Here is a 26,085-nt window from a genome sequence, read left to right as displayed (position 1 = left end):
TACTTAATGAAAATTTGTGTGGGGTTCAGTTCCACAATGATTAAAGTCCATGCAGTGAGACTTGGACAACGTTCAGACATGGGCTCATGTGAAAAATAATACTCTTGCACTACAACAGCTATCTCAAACAAAAGAGGGACTAAATAACTCCTTTGACAGTCAAAGGAAGAACCTTTGGTAAATTGCCACCATCAACATCTTGGAGTCACTTTTAATAGTAAACTAGACCAAGTGTAGGCTAATTGGCTGGGTAAATGTAAAAATTGTCCCTAGTGGGTGTAGGATAGTGTTAATGTGCGGGGATCGCTGGGCGGCACGGACTTGGTGGGCCGAAAAGGCCTGTTTCCGGCTGTATATATATGATGATGATGATGATGATGAAGTGGACCCGTTGGGCCCAAGCCTCTCCTGCATTGGTGCAGCACCCTCTCCTCCCCTCCTCCCCCCTTCCCTCCCTCCACCCCCTCCCTCTACCCCCCGCCCCTTCCCCCTACTCCAACCCCCTCAACCCCCCTTATCATCCCTCCCTCCACCTCCACTCCCTAGGAGATAGATTTAAACTTAAAAATGTGAATAACTTAAAAAATATAACACCGATTTCAATGAAACTTCTTCCATTAGCACCAAAGGGACGACAGTGAGTATGGTGGGCCTAAAATAGTTGGACTATCGTGTACCGTTTTGGCTGTAATTCAGGAACAAACAAACGAGAGTTTTAGTATATAGATATAATTGAACCAGCCACAGAAAATATTTTGGTTACACAAAGAGGGTATTGTGTGAATTATCCTCTTTTTAAAAAAATGTACAAAACATACTTTCCACTGCGTAAGCATAAGTGTAGCTCCAATAACATTCAAAGTACTATCCAGGTCAACAAGTTTGGCATTCTATCCACTGCCTTATTCATTCATTCCCTCTGCCATCTGAACAGTTTGGCAACAGATTCAAGATGCTCTGCAGCAACTTGCCAATGCTTCTTCCCATCCCCTGAACTTTACCACTTTGAAGGACAAGAATCACAGGCACTATCATAACCCCTCTAAATGTTACATTATCCGATTTTGATATTTAGCACTGATCCTCATGTCTACATCAGAATTCTGGCGCTGATCTACTCAACAGCTCCATGGAGTATCTTTAACCAGTTATTTGGCATCCGTTCATTGATAGCAGCAGTCGAACAAAGTATTTTTCTATCATCTTCCTCGGGGCGGTTAAGGATGGCCATGAGTTGTCACCAAAGTCCCATGAATATATATTTTTAAATGTTATCAATTTTTGTTTGATATACACCTGTGAGGAGATATTTTATTATAATGCCGCTACACAAAGATAAGTTATTGAGCTATTGTTGCATTCAGGTAAAGAAGTGTAGTTTCAAAGTTTGAACATGATGCAAAATGTAAGTCATTAGCAGAATAGCAGATTTCAGAACCACATAGGTGAAATGGGGGGAGACATGGTAAAAATTAAAGCTGATCCATAAAATAATGCAGGTTGGAGAAATAACATGTAGAGTCAATGTAATTACATAACACTATCTCGAGGGGTTATTAGACCCTGAGCGATCCGGGTTTAAACGTGTAAGAGTCTTTGACCTGAGAAGACTATCTTTCCACAGATAGTGCCTGACCTGCTGGGTATTTCTCGCATTTTCTGCTATTATTTCAGTTTTCCAGCATCTGCAGTTTTTGATATTCAGTTTTATAGAAATGGTGCCGATCAGAGAAACAAATCTGGAAATAGTTGGGGGTGGTACAGCAGCGTAGTGGTAGAGCTGCTGCCTTACAGCGCCAGAGACCTGGGTTCAATCCTGACTGCGAGTGCTGTCTGTATGTCCTCCCTATGACTGAGTTTTCTCTGGTTTCCTCCCACACTTCAACGACGTACAGGTTAAGTTACCTGGGTTTGGTAAAAAAAAACTGTAAATTGCCCCTAGTATGTAGAGGAGTATAAGTGTACACTGATCGCTGGTTGGTGTGGACTTGGTGGGCCGAAGTTTCACGTTACTCTAAAGTCTAAAGTAAAGTCCAAAAGAAGTAAAACAGATAGAACAGTCATTTAAGCTTTGAACTTGTGTAATCTGTAAAATAGTCTTCAAATAAGATGAAGCTCAGTTGCTAATTTACCTTGATATAGCATGGCAAAATGATATGAATTGGCAAAACACAAATAATATTGCTTTTAACGTCTTCTCAAAGAAAACTTACTAGATGTGCAGCACTTTGGTCAACGTGGGTTGTTTTTAAATGTGCTATACAAATAAAATTGGCTTGACTTGACTTGACTATGAAGCAAGAGCTAGGAAGTCTGATCAAACTGGACAGGTCCTTTTAAGATCAATATTTCCAGATTGTTGATAAATCTTTTAGTGCATTTTTTCCTGTCCTAAGCACTTTGCCTTGTCTGATCCCTTCTGTATCATCAAATCATCCTCTCTTCTAAAATAAATTGCTTTGTTTCCAGTTCAGTCTCCCACTTTCACCATTACAAAGTACCCATGCACTTTCAACTACATTAGACAAGCTGTACAAAAGTAAGCTATTGTATTATTGCTTTGGGAAAATTCTTCTTTCAGTCAAGGAAGGGAAACCTAAAAGCTATTGATCATTTTTGTATGTTTTGTTTCCTTTACCATTTCACACTGCCATATTTAAACAACCCTGAAAATGAACAGAAGTTGCACTGCATGTACCAGTGAAATTCGCACTGGATAGATTGGATTGTTTTGTGAACTGATAGCTGACGGGGAGCTTAACGACTAGTAGTTTCTGTTTTATAAAGTTTAGTTCATTATGATAACCACTATTTTCATTTACATGAAGATTTAATACAGAAAAATGTTGATGGCACACTAAGAGTATTCAGAGGAACATAAATGCTGCACCAAAGATTTGACAAAACAAAAGTTCAGTCTTCAGATTTAATGAGAGACTTTAACGAGGAGAGGTGGATAAAGCAGCAGTAGCCAAGGGTCAACTTCCAGTGTGTAGGGTGTGGACAGCTCTAGGAATGGAGAAGAAGAGGCAATGAGGCCAGAGACCAGGGAGCAGTTTGGCCAGTGGATGTAAAAGCAAACCTGGAGCAGATCAGGGATAAGAGTATAAAAATAATGAAACTCAAGAGACTGAGCCAATTTAAGGCAAAATTACAAGGATATAAGAACCAGAAACAGAAGTAGGCCAAACAGATCTTTGGCTCTCTTTACAAGGTCGAACATGATCTTTCGATAAATTAAATGCCTAAACAAAAGCTCATGGGATTCAAGGGAGAGTGGAACTATTAATCCAAAACTGGCTTTGGCAGGAAGCAATTGATGGATGGGCTTGTGACTGGAAGTTCATTATCTACTAGACCAAGTGGACCCATTGGGCCCAAACCTCTCCTCCATTGGTGCAGCACCCGGTCCTCCATCCCTCCCCCCTCTCCCTTCCCTCCTCCCCCTTCCCTCCTCCCTCCTCCCCCTTGTTTGAGGAATGTCCCCACCGGACCCTGCCCCTCAATGCCTGGTAGGGGAAGGACTCTAGTCCGTGGTCTTCTCACATGCCAACATCATGACCCTGCTAAGGTAGCTTACAACCCAATGGTATGAACATTGAAATCTTCAATTTTCAATAACCTACCCCACTTATTTCTCCATTCTCTTCCTTTTACCCTACCTAGATGCATACTCACTTCTCTATCTATCCCACCCCGTTTCCCCTTCCATCTATTTCCCTCCTTCTGGCTTTACATTTTACATTCACACAAAGGGTGGTGGGTGTATGGAACGAGCTGCCATAGTTGAGGCAGGGACTATTGTAACGTTGAAGAAACAATTAGACATGGATAGGACACACCTGGAGGATTATGGGCCAAACGCAGTCAGGTGGGTGGGACTAATGTAAATGTGACATGTTTGGTCGGTGTGGGCAAGATGTGGGAGAAGGGCCTTTTTCCACGCTGTATGACTCTGATTTAATCCCTCTACAGTTGATTGCTGGGTCTGATGCAGGGTCCCGAACCATGTTTCCCAGAGATGCTGCCTGGCCCACTGTGACTCCGGCATCCTATCTCCACCTCCCCCCCTCCCCCCCTCCCCTGACATCAGTCTGAAGAAAGGTCTCGACCCGAAACGTCACCCATTCCTTCCCTCCTGAGATGCTGCCTGACCCGCTGAGTTCCCCCAGCTTTTTGTGTCCACCTCCAATTTGAACCAGCATCTGCAGTTATTATCCTCCACATATGCACATGATCATAGGGGAACCGCAGGTGCTGGCTTACAAAACAAAAAGGCACCGAGTCCTAAAGCAACTGCCCGAGTCCTAAAGCAACTGCCCGATTCCTACCCCAGCAGTTTGCATCTTTTATTTTAATCATGACTCATCCTCACTGCAGGGCTGGGCAGCCCGGAAGGGTGAGAGGTGCGCGCGCAGGCGCACTGGCGGCCGTCTGCCACGTCCAGATGAGGTCTGAGAGGAGGGATTTCCCGTCGCCGTGAGAGAAGTCTGGGGCCGGGCCGGGACGGGACAGGACTGGTAGCGCAGCCAAGGCAGGTGCCGAGCCCGCTTGCATCCTCCATCCCGCAGGTCTGTATGGCACTTTCTTTCAAAAGTTCACGTAATCGAGTCGGAGCATTTGATCTAAGAGAGGAGGTAATGGCGAGGATAGATGCCGGGCCGGGCCTGCTCGGTTCTGGTCCGCCCCGGCCTGTCCCGGCGTCTTTTACTCAATCATTCCATCCAAGCTCAACCTATTCATTTCCCCCGACAGGTCACGCATCTCCTTCCCTCCCTCCCCCGAAGCCCAAGCTTTGCAAGGAATTTGACCCCCTTTCTTCTGATTAATTGCAATACCTTCATTTCTATTCCGGATTGATTTTTTTTTGCTGTGGATGGTTCGCATTCTTGGCAGGAAATCTCTCCGCCGATGCGCAGGCGTGTTGGTAATGTGAATGGGAGTCTTGCTTTAGGGGGATGGGGAGACTTATTGTTGCAAGGAGAGGCTGGGATCCAGGACACTTGACACTTCATGAATAGGAGGCTTTGTGTTGAACAACAGAAAAAAAAAATCTCAAGCAAACCACTATTTTAAGGATCAAAATTGTTCATCACATTGCAAAGTGGCAATTCTGTCAAAAACAATGTTGGATCTGATGTCTTTTTTTCAGTCAACTTTGTAAAAGTAATGACTTGTAGATGTTTTGTTCTCTTCAATAAAATTGGATTTAGAGCCAGCGTGCCTTGAAATTATATTCCATATTTGTAGCTCCATTGTTATTGAAATGTTGGGTGCGATCAAACATGCATTCAAACTGCTGGTTATTCTGGATTTTTGCTTTGTAATCATGACATTCAGGTAGTGGAGGGAAGTATTAGAGTATTTGGGAAATCAACTGTTGTTGATTATTAGTCATTCAGCCCATATTTTTGCAAAATGTAACTCCCAAATGTAAAATCAGTAAATATACAGAATTCTAAGGGTGGGTGCAGGTAGAATGTATCTCCTGGCTGAGGAATCCAGAACTCAAGGTCACAGATTCAAAATAAAGAGCAACACATTTAGGTTTGAAATGAAGAAAAATCTTTTAAGTCAGAGAATGGAGAATCAATAGACAATAGGTGCAGGAGGAGGCCATTCGGCCCTTCGAGCCAGCACCGCCATTCAATGTGATCATGGCTGTATGGCTTAGTCCTGTTCCTATTACATTTTTCTATTAGAAATATTCAGCAGGTCAGATAGTAAATGTGGAGAGAGGAGAGTTGATGCTCAGGTTGATTAACTTAATCAAAACTAGTCAGAGCTGAGAAGATGTTGCCTAAAGAGAGATAGCTGCAGAAGAAAATTTCGGCAAATACAAAATTGAAAACAATGAATGTGAACAAAAGGATCTATCATTGGAAAGAGGGTTAAAGATGCTTCAGGGTGGCTTTTGCTGCAAGTGAACTGACAATAAATTGTCTGTTTTCACATTTCACAATTACAGTAGAAAAATAATTCAGACACTGAATACAAACAGAACATACATAAATATTTAGTCAGTCAGGTGGTGCCTGTAGAGAGAGAAGCAGTGTTAATGCTTCGGGTTGTACACCTTTCAAAAATGAGTATAACTCCTAGAATATAATCCCAATTTCAGTATAAGGAAATTATTCTCTAGTAAGACACACATACAGTAAAATACCATTCTTTAGTCATTGCCAATTGGTAACAAAGTGCACTTAATACAGATGAATTTTGTGCAGTGCTAATTAAATGTGTGCCTTGGACTGGAACCTGAAAGGTTGTGGTTCCATGTATCTGCTCTCATTTTCTTGTTGGTTGCGGATGTAGATTTAGGAGGTGCCTTTGGAGTAGTTTGGGTGAGTAATTGTGGTTCCTTTGGTTGCACACGGCAATTACTGTGCAGCGGTAGTTGAAGGCTACCAATTCAATGGGCAGCTTTGTCCTAGATGGTGCTGATGTTCTTGAGAATTGTTAGCGCTGCACTTATCCAGAAACGTGGAAAGAATTCCATCGAGCTCTCGACTTATGCTTTGTAGATGGTGGAAAGGACTTGGAGTGTCAAGAAATGTGTCACCTGCTGCAGGATACCTCATACTGACCTGCTCTTGTCGAAATGGGATATGTATGGTTAGTCCAATTGAGTCTCAGGTCAGTGGTGACACTTTAGGCCATTGATGGTACAGTATTGAACAATGGGTAGATGGTTTGATTTTCTTACGTTGGAGATGCTCATTGCCTGGCACTTTAGTGGTGTGAATGATGCTTTTGTGAGCCCAGGCCCGAAAATTTCCAGCGGTTTCATTAGGGAGTTATAGACAATAGACAATAGACAATAGGTGCCGGAGTAGGCCATTCAGCCCTTCGAGCCAGCACCGCCATTCAATGCGATCATGGCTGATCACTCTCAATCAGTACCCCGTTCCTGCCTTCTCCCCATACCCCCTCTCTCCACTATCCTTAAGAGCTCTATCCAGCTCTCTCTTGAAAGCATCCAACGAACTGGCCTCCACTGCCTTCTGAGGCAGAGAATTCCACACCTTCACCACCCTCTGACTGAAAAAGTTCTTCCTCATCTCCGTTCTAAATGGCCTACCCCTTATTATTAAACTGTGGCCCCTTGTTCTGGACTCCCCCAACATTGGGAACATGTTATCTGCCTCTAATGTGTCCAATCCCCATATAAAGTAAACTGTTTTGTATAAGCATTTGTGAACTCACCATATCTGACTTTATGATGATAATTAGGCTATTGATGGATCAGGTGAAGATAATTTGGCCTAGGACACCACCAAATAAACTCTTGTAAAGATGTCCCGAGGCAGAGATAATTAACTGACAACCACAACCATAGAATGATATTGTGAGGAAACGGGCTCTTCGGCCCAACTTGCCCACGTCGGCCAACATTTCTATCTTCCTTTTCATGAATTGTAATTCCAACCACTTCCGCACAAAGATAATGACGCTGCAGTGATGCCCAGGCTTTTGAGCCATGGCACTGCATAAACGAAGACTTTCTTAATGCACAGATATAATTTAAAATCAGAATTCCCATGGATATTTAAAATGCTAATTGTTGATCATTTTTGATTTTTGGATTTATCCCAAAGGTAAACTACTGGCTATGCAAAATTCAAACTGCAATTTGCAGTTGCAGACTTTCATAGTTACAACACCTCAGTAATTCAGTAATTGATGACATTGTTGTTTGGTTGTATAAGTTACTGAAAGCTTATTGAGATTGGAAAGGAGCGCATAACTTTTTTTCCTCGGGTTCTTCATGTATTTCAAACTGTACTTTTCACAGGTGGAAGCAAGAAGGTATAGCAAGTAGTTAGCAAGGCAAAATATAGAAATTGATAAGTTGAGTAAAATTCCAATAACCCAGCACCCTTGGAGGTTTGATGCCAGAATAGCGGCTGTTCTGAGCTGGAGAAACAAGGAACTGTAAATGCTGATTTACAACAGAAGGCACAAAGTGCTAGAGTAGCTCAGCGGGTCAATAGACAATAGGTGCAGGAGTAGGCCATTCGGCCCTTCGAGCCAGCACCACTATTCAATGTGATCATGGCTGATCATTCTCAATCAGTACTCTGTTCCTGCCTTCTCCCCGTAAACCCCTGACTCCGCTATCCTTAAGAGCTCTATCTAGCTCTCTTTTGAATGCATTCAGAGAATTGACCTCCACTGCCTTCTGAGGCAGAGAGTTCCACAGATTTACAACTCTCTGACTGAAAAAGTTTTTCCTCATCTCTGTTCTAAATGGCCTACCCCTTATTCTTAAACTGTAGCCCCTGGTTCTGGACTCCCCCAACATTGGGAACATGCTTCCTGCCTCTAACGTGTCCAACTCCTTAATAATCTTATATGTTTCGATAAGATCCCCTCTCATCCTTCTAAATTCCAGTGTATACAAGCCTAGTCGCTCCAGTCTTTCAACATATGATAGTCCCGCCATTCCGGGAATTAACCTAGTAAACCTGCGCTGCACGCCCTCAATAGCAAGAATATCCTTCCTCAAATTTGGAGACCAAAACTGCACACAGTACTCCAGGTGCGGTCTCACTAGGGCCCTGTACAACTGCAGAAGGACCTCTTTGCTCCTATACTCAACTCCTCTTGTTATGAAGGCCAACATTCCATTGGCTTTCTTCACTGCCTGTTGTACCTGCATGCTTCCTTTCAGGGTCAGGCAGCATCTCTGGAGAATATGGATATGTGACATTTCGGGTCGGGATCCTTCTTCAGACAGATGGTGGGGGTGGGGTGGGGGGGAAGAAGCGCTGGAAGAGAGGGGGATCAGTTCAAACCCTGGTAGACAATAGATTGATACAGATGAGGAGGGTTTTTTGATAGACAGATGGTTGAACAAAGGCCAAAGAATACCCTGCCAGGCCTACTGAGATACTGCAGCAGCATGTTCTGATTATTGGATATGGTGAAATTTGATAAACTAGCATGCTAAGACTTGTGCTGGACAAGCAGATTATTCAAAGTTATTCCTATTAATACCCCAACACACCTATATTTCACCTTTCTTAGACTACACTGTATTACAATAAATTTTACAGTGAACGTGTTAAGTTTAAATGGAGCACATGAATCAGGTTCACGGTTAGTTTAAAGAGAGTGCATGAACTAGGGCTTGGCAGCTTTAAGGAGAGCAGAGGAACTGAATGGAAGTGGAATGTGGCAAACGTTACCTCATGCGCCAGATACTGAACCATCCAGATTTCTGAATAGTCAGACAGTGGATGACAAGGGTCTCGACCCGAAACGCCACCCATTCCTTCTCTCCAGATGCTGCCTGTCCTGCTGAGTTACTCCAGCTTTTTGTGTCTATCTTTGGTTTAAACCAGCATCTGTTCCTTCTTATACTGTGGATTATTGGAATATTGTTGTATTCCTAATAACAGTCCAATATGCTTTTATTGATGTGTGCCAGAAGTATAATATATTTTCCAGTAAACCTTTCATGTTATAAGAGATGCAATTGACATTAAAGGCAATGTGTGAAATGGGACTCCAGTGAGTTTTAAAAAAAACCTGAGAAATGGGACCCTAGTAAATTTAGTGGGAACATGGGTAATAGGGCCCCAGTGAGCTAGATGCTGAACCAATAGGATTTCCAAACAACTGAATACGAGATTAATGATGTTACAGTTGTACAAGGTGTTGGTGAGACCACACCCAGAGTTTTGTGCAGTATCATCATGGCTGATCTGCCGCAGGCCTTCATTCCTCTTTTATGTCAATTCCCAAATACCTCCTCTTTAAATAATTCTCTGAGAAGAAATTCCGATGCACCTCAGTTGGAATTCGCAAATCTGTTCATTGAATAAGAAGCACAATTATCAGTTTATTGACGGGGTGCATTTTAGATTAGATATGTGTTCATGTAATTAGAGATATTCGAAAATCTTGGTGTTAGGTGGACATTGTTACTTACACAAAGTATAATAACATTTGTTAACAGTAAGTTATGATGATTAGTAAGTATAAATGAATGAATATTTGATCACCTTCTGATTTAATCTTTTACCCTTTTCCGCCTTACACCATTATAGCAACCAGTGTAGGGTACTTTTATATCCTGCTATTCAAATTTATACAATGAAAGATCATTTACAAAAAAAAAGGCTATTTGGTACATTCTACATGCCAGCTCTTTGAAAATGGACCAGTGAATCTTATTTTCCTGTTCCTCCCGGGCGCTGAAAACTTGACTTCTTTGTGTATTTATCCAGTGAAAGTATGTTTTAAAATCTAGTTCTAAATGTTAAGGGTGTGTGCCTATTGAACAAGTGGTTTTCATTTGGTCTTATTGCAGTTATACAATGTAGTGTGAGTAGAAATTTAGCAATTGCATGCAGTTAAATTTAATCATTAAATTGCCCGAGATAATGTTGTTCTATTTAATAAGGTCATGAATCATCTGACCTTGGCCTCAGCTCCACCCTCCATTGATATTCTCTGCTCTTGATACGTTATTGTCCAAAATCTGCTTATGTATGTAGTGACTCAGCCTTCAGCAGGATAGAGAATTCCAAAGAATCACAATAATCTGAGAGAAGAAATTTTTATTTGAAATAATTACTCCAATTTTTAAATTTCATGTAGGATTCAGATTTGGTTTTTGTCATGTACACCAAGATGCAAAGAAATTCCTCATTTGGAAGATGCTTTTTAGTTTAATTTCATAGAGTAGCTGATAGCGGCACGGTAGCGCAGCGGTAGAGTTGCTGCTTTACAGCGAATGCAGCGCCGGAGACTCAGGTTCGATCCTGACTACGGGTGCTGCACTGTAAGGAGTTTGTACGTTCTCCCCGTGACCTGCGTGGGTTTTCTCCGAGATCTTCGGTTTCCTCCCACACTCCAAAGACGTACAGGTATGTAGGTTAATTGGCTGGGTAAATGTACAAAAATAAAAAATTGTCCCTAGTGGGTGTAGGATAGTGTTAATGTACGGGGATCACTGGGCGGCACGGACTTGGTGGGCCGAAAAGGCCTGTTTCCAGCTGTATATATATGATAGGGTATACAGCATACATACAGTAATAATAAATACAACAATAAATACAATGACAAATACAAACAGTAAAGATTGGTGCAAAGATTGTAGTGTAAATAAAATATGAATTCATTATCAGGATCATTGAATAAGGTGAAGAGTAAGAATATGTAGCAACACCTCCAAAAGAGGTGTGTGTAAGAAATAATTGCAGACACAAAATGCTGGAGTAACTCAGCGGGTCAGGCAGCATCTCAGGAGAGAAGGAATGGGTGACGTTTCGGGTCAAGACCCTTCTTCAGACTGATGTCAGGGGAAGGAACGGGACAAAGATAGGATGTAGATGGAGACAGGAAGACTAGTAGGAGAACTGGGAAGGGGGAGGGGATAGAGAGGGGAAGCAGGGACTACCTGAAGTGGGAGAAGTCCATTTTCAAACCGCTGGGGTATAAACTGCCCAAGCAAAATACGAGGTGCTGTTCCTCCAATTTGTGCTGGGCCTCACTCACTCTGACAATGGAGGAGGACCAGGACAGAAAAGTCAGATTGGGAATGGGAGGGGGAGTTGAAGTGCTGAGCCACCGGGAGATCAGGTTGGTTGAGACGAACTGAGCGGAGGTGTTCAGTGAAACATCGCCGAGCCTGCGCTGGGTTTCGCCGATGTAGAGAAGTTGACATCTGGAACAGCGGATACAATAGATAAGGTTGGAGGACGTGCAGGTGAATCTCTGCCTCACCTGGAAAGACTGTTTGGGTCCTTGGATGGAGTCGAGGGAGGAGATAAAGGGACAGGTGTTGCACCTCCTACGGTTGCAGGGGAAAGTACCTGGGGAGGTAGGTACACTGGCCACATCTTCCCATCTCCACCCCTTCCTGCTTTCCGCAGAGACCATTCCCTCCGAAACTCCCTCGTCCACTCGTCCCTTCCCACCCAAACCGCCCTCCTCCCCAGGTATTTTCCTCTGCAACCGCAGGAGATGCAACAGGATGTTTCGGGTTGTGATCCTGGAATAATTCCAGCCTTCCTGATGCAACAAACAGTGAAGATGGACTGGATGGAAAGAAGTGATGAGCCTGTGATGGACTCATGGCCTGTGTTCACCACTCTGCAGGTTCATTCGGTCAGTAACTGAAATCAATCCTGTCATCTTGCTTTCTATAGTACAGCTATTGAATCCTCTGCTTCCTTGATTCAACAAGCAACTCTTTCGTCTTGCTGATGTTTGGGGTGTGTGCCTATTGAACAAGTGGTTTTCATTTGGTCTTATTGCAGTTATACAATGTAGTGTGAGTAGAAATTTAGCAATTGCATGCAGTTAAATTTAATCATTAAATTGCCCGAGATAATGTTGTTCTATTTAATAAGATCATGAATCATCTGACCTTGGCCTCAGCTCCACCCTCCATTGATATTCTCTGCTCATGATGTACCCTGTCTCATCATTGTTGTTGAAGCAGCCGACAACAATGGTATAATCGGGTGAACTTTAAAAAGATTGAGTTGCCGTTGTCCATGTGTGTACAGGGAGTAGAACAGAGGACTGAGCACACTATCCTGAGGAGCACTCGTGTTGAGGGTCAGGGTGGAGGAACTATTATGATTAATTCTAACTGACTGAGATCTGCCGATCAGAAAGCCCAGAAGCCAATAGCAGATGGAGGCCCCAAGGCCAAGACCCAGTAATTTATTGATGATCTTATGTGGTATTATGATGTAGAGGAATGAGTTGTAGTCAATAAATAGCATCCTGACATGGTTGTTCTTATTGTCAAGGTGAAACAAAGCTGAATGTGGGGCAAGGAAGAAAGTTCCACAGTAAACCTTTTTTTTTAATGTGCAAATTGCAAGGGGTCAAAATTGTCCAGGAGACTGACAGAGAGTTGGGCCATCATCAACCTTTCGAAGCATTTCATTATGGTCTTTGTTGGAGCTACTGGGCAATTGTCATTGAGATAGATCACTTTACTTGGGGAATGATTGAGGTTTCCTTGAAGCAGATGAAGACAGTAGACTTGAAGACAATGAACACTCTTGCATGATTTCAGAACCTGTCCAGTGACTCCACCTGGGCCAGCTGCTTTCCTAGAGTTTACCATCATGAAAGCAGATCTGACCTCTGCCACTGAGACGTTTAGGACACATCTTTATGTACCTGCTCAAAATGTGTGTAAAACGCATTGAACTCATTTGGTAGAGTTGCATCATTCCTTATTTCAGTTTAAATCCCGTGATAGTATTCAGGCCCTGCCACAGACATCTGGCATCTGCTTGATTGAATTGAGCCGCTTGCTTGTTCTGGAATTCTTCCTTGGCGTCCCGTAGCTTTACTTAAGTCACCTGCTTGCATTTTTGCTGCTTAACAGCTGAGCTCCAGGCTACAGTTGACTTGTTCATTGAAGTATGCGAGAGGAAGAGCATTACACTTAACATGTGTAATATCCTTTATCAACATCTTACACTGCACAAGATAGGTACAAAATGCTGGAGTAACTCAGCGGGACAAGCAGTATCTCTCGAGAGAAGGAATGGGTGTTTCGGGTCGAGTCGAATCTTCAGACTCAGTCCAGCTAAACCAGCATCTGCAGTTCCTTCCAACACTCTTCGACTGCACAACAGTGTCCTCCGACTAACACGCTTCATGACAAAACCTTAGAAAACGTACCATTTCCCATACCTTTGGAGTCACCTCTTGGTAAAAGCAGACATTGATGAATGAAATTCACCTCTACCTATAACTGTGTTACAAAAGTTTTTAGTTATTTGAAGAAAAGGAGTTTTCAAGATCGTGACCTCAGCCAGTCCTGGCACAAAATTCTGTTTTGGGATCTGTGATCCCTGATCTCATAATTTCTGAGAGTAGGATCACCTGCACCAGACATCTTAAGAAACTTAAAAGATACAACCAATGCTGAAATTATACTAAAAGGATACATGGTCCAATGTCACTGTTCATTACCAGGCCAAAATTCCCAATTTCGCTCGATTAGCTTCTTTGGGCAGGGCATATTAATCTTGTGCACCGTACCAAACTCCTGAAACAGACAATATTTTTGGAAAACTGTCACAAGAAGATGGTGGAAAAGCTCAAAGCCGCTTTGGAAAATATACCGACAGTCATTTTGTAATCTGCAGCCCATGACTGCACAAAGTGGGGCAGAGCATTCAAGGCAATATTGAGAACTTGGAAAACTTGGTCTATGCATCAGGGACGCAGTGAAGCACTGCATAAGCAGCAGAATGGACACAGCACATCACAATCTCCCCAGCCATTAGCACTGCCAGCTATTCGCTGCCCCTTAATGGAATGGTCAGTAGTTCCTAAAGTGGCCTCGTCTGGTAGTTCAGAACCCACGAAACCAGGATGAAAGCCAGTCAACCTTTTATCCTGCAAAAGAAGAGGCTATGCAATCTTAGTACCAATGGAAAAATTAGAAAATATATTTGCTTCATGTTGAGAAAGAATTCAACAGCATTTTTCTAAATTACTTTTTGTTTTGGTGAGTAATTAAGGGACTGCACATGAAGTGCTTCCTTAGTAAATTAGAGAGGAATTAAAAGAGATGTTCCAAAGACTTTATAATAGTGGTAGTTATTATTTCAATGTTTGTCTTTGACAATGTGGGTGGCGTTTATTTGGGTGGACCAATAACATTTATCTACAAGTAGGAACTGAAGATGCGGGTTTGCACCGAAGGTAGACACAAAATGCTGGAGTAACTTAGCGGGTCAGTCAGGCAGCATCTCTGGACTGATAAGTCTGATAAAGGGTCTCGACTGGAAACGCTATCTATTCCTTTTCTCCAGAGATGCTTCCTGACCCATTGAGTTACTCCAGGATTTTGTTACTCCTATGAAATTTATCCATCTGTTCTGAAAGTTACTTACAAAATTTAACTTGCAGGTCTGGAAATTGGACCACTTTGCACATTTTGTATGAAAGTTTTGCATAAAAGCTGTTTAGTGCAGGAATTTATCAGAGAAGTGTCTGGGTGTGATTCACTTCAGTGTGGCTGGCATTAGCTGAGTATATTTTGTGCAGTTAATAACCATATTTTGATGAGCATATTTTGTGCAGTTACTACACAGTATATATTTCCTCCACTGACAACAGAAGTTGGAGCTTTTGGAGAAAACCTATTAATTCATGATTAAAAAGAGAGACATCAAGCAGAGATTCAGAATGAAGTGTTAATCAAAGAATCTGCAATGCCGCATTAATATTTTGTATACTTTGTTTTCTAACTTGTCTTTTCAATGACCAGCATAATTTGACATCATTCATTGGTTACTTCAATGATTGCATGCTTTGACACATTGGAGAGGACTTTTACTGCCATTATACCCTGTCTGCTGTGTAAAGTTTTTTTTTAAAGTTGCTACTTTTATCAAAGAGCTCAGTAAGCAGCTGCTATCTGCACACATACACAAGTCAGCTTTTGTAGCTTATAAATAGAAGCAAAACACGTTAGGGATTTCTTAAATTAAGGATGTCTTAGTTTTGGAATTTGTATTTGTGGTGACCTTGATTTGTTATTGACAAAATGCTGCATCCATTCAGCACACCAAAAGTGGGTGAAATCCAATTTATAGAATCATCTTACTATCAGATTTCTTTCACTTTCCCAACAAGATCACATTAATTATTAGTGATTTACCCATTTTTAGGTGCACAGCCTGAGAGGAGGTGACAATGAATGGGCAATTGGATCTCAGTGGGAAGCTCATCATTAAAGCTCAGTTAGGTGATGATATACGCAGGATCCCTATCCACAATGAGGATATCACCTACGATGAACTAGTTCTGATGATGCAACGGGTGTTCCGTGGGAAACTTCAGAGTAATGATGAAGTCACAATCAAGTACAAAGATGAAGGTGAGTACTGAATATACTATTGAAAAAGCAGGGCTTTTTTTATATTTGTTTAAAATAGGGCCATGAAGCCAGCTGACGAATTTCATTTTTAATGTCATCTGCATTCTTATCTAATCGTTGATGTAAATGACAAACAGAATGGGCCCAGCACCAATCCCCAAGGCACACTACTAGTCACAAACCTCTGGTCTGAAAAACAACCTTCCATCACCACCCTCTGTTTCCTTCCATGAAGCCTTTTCTGTGTCCATCCAAATCATTGATATACATCTTCCCCTCCATTATCGGGCTTCTGATCGATCTATTCATGAGTGAGGGTACTATTTAATTCACTTTTACCACATTGAAGACATTTGACATTTGTCTAAGAAACTGATTTGCTGCAATACTAAGAACTACACTTTGTATCTTCCCCTTTACTCTATCTATTGTACTTCAGTTTGAACTGATTGTATCTATGTATGGTATATCTGATCTATTTGGATCGCATGCAAACAAAGCTTTTTGCAGTACTTTAGTACATAAGATCATAGGAATAGAATTAGGCTATTCAGCCCATCAAGTCTACTCCTCCATTCAATCATGGCTGATCTATCTCTCCCTCCTAATCCCATTCTCCCTATAACCTCTGACACCCGTTCTAATCAAGAATCTATGTATCTCTGCCTTAAAAATATTATTATTATTGGCTATTATTATTGGTACATGCGACAATAATACACCTAAACAAACCACAGACAGCAATGGGCCCATCACCAATTCCTCAGGCACACCAGTAGTCACAGGTCTCCAGTCCGAAAAACAACCTTCAACCATCATGCTTTGCTTCCTTCCATGAAACCAATTCTCTATCCAGTTGGCTAACTCTCCCTGGATCCTTTGCAATCGAAACTTCCTGAGCAGCCTACCATGCAAAACCTTATTAAAAGCCTTCATACAGACAACGGATACGGCCTTATGTCAACCATTTTGCTTACTTTGTTAAAAAAACTCAATCAGATACATAAGACACGATCTGTCACGTCAAAAATGTCTATCTAAATGCATATATATCTTATTCCTTAAAATCCTCTCCAGCAACTTGCCTAACGCAGATGTTAGGCTCACTGGTCTATAATTCCCATGCTTTTCCGTAAAGCCCTTAGGTAATCACCATAGAAACATAGAAAATAGGTGCAGGAGTAGGCCATTCGGCCCTTCAAGCTAGCACCGTCATTCAATATGATCATGGCTGATCATCCAAAATCAGTACCCCGTTCTGGCTTTTACCTCGTATTCCTTGATTCCCTTAGTCCTAAGAGCTAATTCTAACGCTCTCTTGAAAACATCACATGAATTGACCTCCACTGCCTTCTCTGTCAGTGAATTCCACAGATCCACAACTCTGGGTGAAAAGGTTTTTCCTCATCTCAGTCCTAAATGACCTACCCCTTATTCTTAAACAGTGACCCCTGGTTCTGGACTCCCCCAACATCGGGAACATTTTTCTTGTATCTACCCTGTCCAATCCTCTAAGAGTCTTATATGTTTCTATAAGATCCCCGCTCATCCTTCTAAATTCCAGCGAATACAAGCCCAGTCAATAGACAATAGGTGCAGGAGTAGGCCATTCAGCCCTTCGAGCCAGCACCGCCATTCAATGCGATCATGGCTGATCACTCTCAATCAGTACCCCGTTCCTGCCTTCTCCCCATACCCCCTCACTCCGCTATCATATGTCAGTCCTGCCATCCCGGGAATTAACCAGGTAAACCTACGCTGCACTCCCTCAATAGCAATAATGTCCTTCCTCAATTTAGGACAACAGAATTACACACAATACTCCAGGTGCGGTCTCACCAGGGCCCTGTACAACTGCAGTAGGAACTCCTTGCCCCTGAACTCAAATCCTCTCGCAATGAAGGCCAACATGCCATTAGCTTTCTTCACTGCCTGCTGTACCCGCATGCTTACTTTCAGTGACTGATGTACAAGCACACCCAGGTCTAGTTGCACCTCCCCTTCTCTAATCTGCCTTCCTGTTCTTGCAACCAAAGTGGATATTTATCCTCATTTATCCACATTATTATACTGCATCTGCCATGCTTCTGCTCACTCACCCAACCTATCCAAGTCACCCTGCAGCCTCATAGTATCCTCCTCTCAGCTCATACTGCCACCCAGCTTTGTATCATCTGCAAACTCAGATGTTACATTTAAACTTAAGAGATGTTATGTATCGTATATCCGGCCGCACTGCAGCCTAACATCGTGGATCTGACGGTCCCTTGGTTAGGGATTGACTTCGGGACCTCCAACCGCAGGAGCTTCGACTGCCCCGATCGCGGTAGTTTCGATCGTCCGACAAGGGAGCTTCGATCGTTGGCTGTGGGAGCTTCGATCGCCCTGATTGCGGATGGTTCGACTGTCCCGACCGCTGGAGAAAAGGAGGAAAGAAGATAATATGTTATTGCCTTCCATCACAGTGCGCTGTAGTGGATGTTTATGTTAAGTTTTATGTAGTTGTCGCTTTTTTGGTATGACTATGGCAAATCAAATTCTTTGTATGTTTTTACATACTTGGCTAATAAATGAATTACAATTACAATTTAATTCACCATTTTCCAGTCTTCCAGCACCTCACCCATACTCAATGATGATTTGTTTATCTCGGCCAAGGCTCCTGCAAATTTCTCTTCTACCTTCTCAGTTTCCTCGGATATATCTACCTTCATGTGCTTTTGGAAGTCCAGCACCTTATTGACATAATACAGACTGACATCTCCATTAACTGTCCAGAGTTCCCCAGTCTTCATGTCTTTCTCCACGGTTAAAAACAAAGAAATACACTGAGGACCGTGCCCATCTCTTGTAGCTCCACATAAAGATGACTGCTTTGGGTTCTGAGGGGCCCTACTCTCTCTCCAGTTACCCTCTTTCATATACATAAAATCTCTTCTGGATTTTCCTTAACATTATCTGCCACAGCTATCTTCTCCTCCCTATCTGCCCTCCTGATTTCCTTCTTGGGTATGCTCCTCGGTTCCCAAAGCTCCCCAGCTCCTCAAAAAACTCCAGGGATACAGCTAGAGAAGAAATTGCAAGAACCCTGGCTGAGATATGTGAATCCTAGTTGCCTACACCTTTCCCATGTCCCCTTCTTTTTCCTCACCAGAGCCTCAATTTCTCTTATCATCTAAGCTTCTTTACTCCCACCTACTTTGCTCTTCACTCTACTGAATTATTATCACATTTTTAAAAGCATCCCACTTTCCAATCATTCCTTTTCCTGCAAACAACCTACTCCAATAGATTCTAGAAGGGTTCCTGTCTAATACCATTAAAATTGGCCGTGCCCCAATTCAGAATTTTAACTTGTGGCCCCTGTCATTATCCATAACTATTTTAAAACTAATAAAACTTTTCGCTGTTCCCAAAAGATCACTTGCCCTTCCCTATTTCCTAGGAGTAGATCAGGCATTGCCCTCGCCCTTGAAGGGCTCTCTACATATTGCCTGAGGAAACTTTCCTGAAGACATTTGACAAATTCCACCCTCTCTGAACTCTTGGCATAAGACAGTCCCAGTCTATATTGGGAAAATTAAAAATCCCCTACTATGACAACCCTATTAGTCTTACAGCTGCCTGCAATCTCCTGACATATTTGTTCTTCTAATTCCCATTGACTAATTGGGGGCCTGTGGCACACTCCCAACAAGATGATCATCCTTTTTTTATTTCTCAGCTCCACACATATAGCCTCACTGGACAAACTATCAGTAATGTTTTCTCGGACCACTACCTTGATATTTTCCTTAATCAATAAAGCAACACTGCTCCTCTATTACCCCCACCTCTATCTCGCCTGTAGCACCTGTACCCTGGAGCATTAAACAGTCAGTTCTTTCCCTGTCTTAGCCTCTCTTTGCTCTTAGCTGAAAGAATTTGGTAAGACATTTTTTGAGATGGAATGTAGATTTTGATGTTGAGCCCAGTATGTAAGGTCATAAGTGACAGTAGAATTAGGCCATTCGACCCATCAAGTCTACTCCACCATCCAATCATGGCTGAACTATCTCACCTAACCCCATTCTCCTGCCTTCTCCCCATAACCTCTGACACCTGTACTAATGAAGAATCTATCTATCTCAACCTTAAAAATATCCACTGACGGCCTCCACAGCCTTCTGTGGCAAATAATTCCACAGATTCATCACCCTCTGATTAAAGAAATTTCTCCACATCTTCCTAAAAGAACATCCTTTAACTATGAGGCTATGACCTCAAGACCTAAACTCTCCCACTACTGGAAACATCCTCTCCATATCCACTCTATCCAAGCCGTTCACTATTCTGTATGTTTCAATGAGGTCCTCCCTCATTTTTCTAAACTCCAACGAATATAGGTCCAGTGCCGACAAACGGCCACCATAGGTTAACCTACTCATTCCTGGGATCATTCTTGTAAACCTCTTCTGGACCCTCTCCGGAGCCAGCACATCCTTCCTCAGATTTGGTGCCCAAGATTGCTCACAATATTCCAAATGTGGCCTTCCCAGCGCCTTGGAATGCCTCAGCATTCCATCCCTATTTTTGTATACAAGCACTCTTGAAATAAATGCTAGCATTGAGTTTGCTTTCATGCCAGTCCCTAATTATCTATGTGCAAGATTGAATCATTGCATTGATCCACTTCAGTGATTCTGGTGAATGGTGTTAATTAACAAGTTCCGGGATTTGATGATGAAGCTTCAAGACTAACTCCCAATCCAATAAGTTGTACTATCTGGAAGGAAAACGTTGCAGGTAAGTAGGAGTGTTGTGATGTATGAGCTCCCTTCTAAATCACGCACTGTGGTATCTTGTAAATATCTTGTAAATATTTTTGTCTTTCATTGTTCTGCCACAATTCTAGAAATCTCTAGCTGCCTCTATATCTCTAGTACCACTTGATGAGATAGGAAATGATGTCATGAAAATTAATTTATACCTTAAATTATTTTCTATTGGATCACCCCTGGAAAAAATACTGCTATACAAAACCAAATAGAACCCGAAACATCACCCATTCCTTCTCTCCAGAGATGCTGCCTGTCCTGCTGAGTTACTCCAGCACTTTGTGTCTATCTTCAAAACATAATGCTGCTGAGGTATGGAAAAGTTGATTTCAATTCTTACAGCTTTCTTTCAGGCAAAAGTTTTAGCTAATTTGAGCATAGAAATTCATTCTATATGAAATAAATTTGGACATGGAATTGGTATTTAGTTTATTTTCTTGTATTAATAAAACCATTTTAGTAGGACTTTATTTTAATATTTTAGTGCTTGGAGTGTCTTTCTGTACCTGGCATTACTTTGTGGATATTTGTGGAGAAAATATTCCAAATCCTCATCAAAAAGAAAAAAAACCCTGCAGATTCCAGAAATTGAATTGCAAGCAGAAAATGCTGGATGAGATCAACCGAAGAGTTAGCGTCCATGGAAAGAGAAACAGTTGATAACGTTTCATCATGACCTTGTTTTTTTTCTCTCCAGTCTTGTTGCCTGCTTACTGCTTTTATACCACATCCTCAACAGTTTGTTTTCAGATCTCTTTTAATGTTTAGATTCATAAGTCAAAGTGTAACAGTCTGCAATTTGACCTATATCTCTTGTTTAGTATGTTCTTGTTAGTAGTGTTCTTTTCTGCACTTTAAATATTGTGGTGAAACTGTTGCCTTTTAATTCTGAAAATTTCTGGCTCATTCTCTCCTTCAAAAACTTTAGCATGTAATCAAGGCTAACATTATAATGTGTGCATTGAATGCGTATATGCCTGTGTAAACTTTTGGAAGCAATCTTATGATCCATCTGCTTCTCTGAGAACAAGATATCATAACTCCTGTTTTCCTTTGCCAACTTTTAGTATATCTTACAAATTTGAATTCTGATATGATATGAATAAACATCAATAAATCTTTAATTGTACACATTTGTTCATCAGTTTACATCAAGTATTTCTTGCACATTCTTGCACAAAATTGAATGGCTTTATTCCATCTTCAATCATTATTTATTTTGTTCTTTTTGCAGATGGAGATCTTATAACCATATTTGATAGCTCAGATCTTTCCTTCGCTACCCAATGTAGTAGGATACTCAAGCTTACTTTGTTTGGTGAGTACTCCTTGTAATATATTGTACATTTTAACTATTAAGATATGCCTCGGCCGCGGGACCTAACATCGCCCGGCGCGGCTCGGCCGCGGGGCCTTCCATCGCCCTGCGCGGCTAGGCCGCGGGACTTAACAGCGCCTGGCGCGGCTCGGCCGCAGGGACTTCCATCCCCTTGCGGGGGCTGTGCGGGTCGGTCGCCTCGGTAGGGGTCGAGCTGTCTGTCCGTGGGCGTGGGGGAAGAGAGTGGAAGTTTTGTTGCCTTCCATCACAGTGAGGGGGTGTTTGGAGTCACTGTGATGGATGTTTGTGTTGGGGTCGTGTGTCTTGTGTTCTTTTCGTTTTTGTTGTGTTCTGTGACTGCTGGAAATGTAATTTCGTTCGGTATCTCGGTATCGAATGACAATAAAGCTCTGTATTCTGTATTCTTTTTAGTGTTCTTATCAAAATTAAATACCTGATTTGGTGATCCTTCAGATACCAGTGGCTAGACGTGACTTTAAGTACAGACTACAAAATAACTCATTCAGAATGTAAGATTTAATATGTACCTTGATCATAACATTTTGTATCAAAATAAGTATATATCTACATTCTATCTGAAAGACCTGGTGCTCATTGTTTTTATAGAATAGCCACAGGGCATCATGCCATCCTGTAAGTACCGAAAAATAAAGTGATGAAATACTAATATGTTGTGGATAGAATTCATATTTTTCTGGGTGGGTAGTTCCGTCTGCACCTTGATCAATGGAGAAAATTATAGCTGCTTAGTGTTAGCCATCTAGAATTTTATTTTTGCCACAATTTAAATACATTTTACCAGAATGTGCATGTGTTTTTATAATGTACGTAAACATAATATAATCCAATATTTTTATTTCATTAAATCCAATATTTTTATTCACTAAATAAAAATTGACAATACATTTAATTGGGGCTTTAGCAGGGCTATTGAAATTAACTCTGAAGCTTATAGATTTTTGGCTAATTAATGTGGAAGTACACAGAATGATTACACAAACCTATATATTTGAATCCTTTAACTGTTCCTGTAATCCTGCTTCTTGTAATCACTTTTTTTTTAGCATTCCTAAGTAACACCAGAAGGGAAAGGCTGCATTGTGTGGATAAGTAGAATGGTGTGCTGTGGTAGGTAAAAAAGAAAAGCACAAAATCCCATAGGTTATTTAAACTTTTTTTTAAAACTATTGTTTAAATGGACAATGCCAGTGAAGTTTCAGTGAAAGAGTATGAAATTTATTTAAAAGTGTTATTCTAAGTTAATGAAACCTTTTGGATTTTTTGGTGTTCTACAGCACTTGAAACATATTCAACACATATTGCAGGAGCTGTAATCATCTTTTTGGTGGCTACATTATACTCTACTTATTCAGAACAACTTCAGGCAGGATTTACTTCCCAGTTCTTTTATATTGGAATGTGGAATTGTTTTCCAATGGGTTTTTTTCCTATTTTTTTTCATCCTTTAATGCCCAAGAGAGCTTTGCCATGTTAGTCTTATTTGGATTTAAACTGTTACGTTAAGCGGAGGAACTGTGGTGCAACACATATGTAAGTTGTGTTTTGGAGGCTATGGAGTGGGTATATCTGAATGAAGCTCCTTATCAGCATCTAATTAAAGTAGCTTGGAAATATTGATTTTTTTAATTTGCACCCACCACTACTTATTTTATAAGATTAATTTTGTTTTACTGCTCTTCCTCAGAATAACCCCGGAAAATAATTTTTGTTAACCTATGATCCATCTCTAACTTCTCATTTCCCTGCAATTGCTTAAACATAGAATCACTTACAGAATCCATGTTTGAATCCACTTCATGTCTCTGTTAATATGCAGGGCTTAATGGAACGATTCTACTCCAAATTAACATCTTCTGTGACTGATGCCTCACTCCTACTCATCCACCACAATCTCCAAGTAGGATGCAAAATGCAAAGCTTAGCGGCTGATCATAGTTGATGTCATGGTCTACCAAGTAATCCAATTTCAAAAATATTGCTTATGTTCACTGATTATCAAGCTGGAGGAGGTTTTGACTCATCCCTTTAAAAAAAGAGAAAGAAGTGGATTTCTGTAGCACTTAATGTATCAGCAGAATGCTCCAAAATATTTTGCAGCCAGTAAATTCCTTATGAAGATATTTTGAGGCAAGCATGGTGGCCAATTTAGTAGGAACCCACTAAAAACAAATTGGCATAAACTTCCAGATAATCTGTTTTGCTTGAGTTAACGAAGATTAAATGATGACCCGGGTACAAGCAAAATTCACAACTTCTGTGTAAAAAGTATCTTAGGATCTTTAATACCCACCGGGCACCCAATCATATAATTTATTGGCTGAAACTTGGTGTATCAAACAAAGTAGCATTCCTCAGAACTGAAGCAGAGGCTACCTGGAGAATGTGTCCAATCTCTAACATAAGGTTGCTACCAAGGGGCTTTCTAATTTACTAATTACACAGCTATCATCTCAATCCTGATTAGATTATAACATTTATAATATAGCATTGTTTGCCCTCTTTCGATTAAATTCACAGAGGTTATTAAGAAATTCACCATTTTTGTGTTCTTTTAATACTGCATTAATAAATATTCATTTTTTTGTTTTCTCTTTAAGTAAGGATTACTACACAAGCTTTTATAACCTCAGTTTCATGCTCTTGGTTTGATCAGGAATGGAACATATTTGTTCAAGAATGAAGAAGCCTAGCCCTGACCTTTCCTGTTCTTGGTACAGCAAAGCCTCCCACTTTGATAGCAACTTATCTGATTCATTCTCCACTAGGGTTTACTGACATTGTTGGGTTTTTTGTGTAGTGTGGTAGGAACTTGCTACAATTCTCTTGCACTTGCACAGCATGATCTGCATAGTGAATCTGTGCTAGGTTAGACTTGGGTAAATATTAGGTGTTTTTTAAAATGTGATTAAGTTTGCTTTAATGTTTTTAATTGCTTTGTTTTAACTTTTCACCCGGTTTTACAATTCGTTTAAAATGAATTATTTCATTGATTTGCAATGTTTTGAAATGGTACATAGTTTTGTGCAGCAAACATTTCAGTGAAATGAAAAGAAATTAATATGCTATAACCAGTGAAATATGCGAGTGTATTTATTCTTCTAATTTTTAAATATTGCAGATATAAGTGCTGTGTTGGTTTAAAACATGTAGATAAGAAATGCATCGGTGTTGATTACAGATTAAAAAATTGAAAATAAGCATGCGTGTTCCGCAACTTTTAGCAATGAGTTAAACAGGGATCTTATGATCCTCCCCGATATCTCTATACCCAGATTATCTCTTTCTTGTATTCCTTTTTACTTGCTTTTGTAAAAGAGGTGAAAATCAAATTTAAATTTAAAAAAAATAAAAAATTAAGTTAGGTTCAAGTCCATGAAAATTATATTTAAACAAAATCCAGTTAGTTATTGCAAGAACCTTTGAATAGTGGATGGCCAAATCTGCAGCAGTTCATAGAATTCCACCAGGTGGCACTCATGTTGCTTTTAATAGATTAATAATAATGAAGTAAATAGTAGATCCTTTTTGGTGAAAGGAATACATTAGCTCAGAACAGATGTTTTCTAAATATAGTTGGCTGATTAAGGGAAAAGTCCATATAAATAGCATTTAGAAGTAGATTAAAATTGATAACTTGTGCGAGTTAATACTTATCACTCTACACAGTGATTAAGGAATATAAGTTTAATGTAGTGATTTGTATGTTGTTACCAGAAGAACTAGACTTTTCTTCCTGTCATTAGCATTAGAATTTGATATCAAACTACAGCCAAATGTTTGCATTGTGGCAAGAAAGATGTTCTGCAGAAGGAAATTCTGGTCAGTCTTATTTCGTTCAACCTTATCTCCTGAGCCAAAACTCGATCTCTCTTGCTGTATAGTAAACTTGCTGCATAGAGTATTTTCTAAATAGGGAGATAATCCAGAAATCAGTGGTGCAAAGGGATTTGGGAGTGCTGGTGCAGGATTCCCAAAAAGTTAATCTGCAGTCATCGATAGTAAAGAAAGCAAACGCAATGCTAGCATTTATTTCA

The 26,085-nt window shown here is 40.8% G+C and overlaps 1 protein-coding gene across 1 annotated transcript in view; it reads left to right on the top strand.

Annotated features, from left to right (window-relative positions):
- Nucleotides 1-4,414: 4,414 nt before the first annotated feature.
- tfg (trafficking from ER to golgi regulator) overlaps nt 4,415-26,085 on the top strand; it is a 70,219-nt gene continuing 48,548 nt past the window's right edge. The window contains exons 1-3 of the mRNA XM_078409551.1: nt 4,415-4,571; nt 15,666-15,874; nt 21,926-22,009. Of these exons, the coding sequence (XP_078265677.1) occupies nt 15,691-15,874; nt 21,926-22,009 (268 nt within the window). The 5' untranslated portion in view covers nt 4,415-4,571; nt 15,666-15,690. The remainder of the gene's footprint in view (nt 4,572-15,665; nt 15,875-21,925; nt 22,010-26,085) is intronic.

This window comes from Rhinoraja longicauda, chromosome 12, assembly GCF_053455715.1.
Source record: "Rhinoraja longicauda isolate Sanriku21f chromosome 12, sRhiLon1.1, whole genome shotgun sequence".
In the NCBI taxonomy this organism is placed as follows: Eukaryota; Metazoa; Chordata; class Chondrichthyes; order Rajiformes; family Arhynchobatidae; genus Rhinoraja; species Rhinoraja longicauda.
Note: the sequence above shows the minus strand (reverse complement) of the source record. Positions and strands in the feature narration are given on the sequence as shown.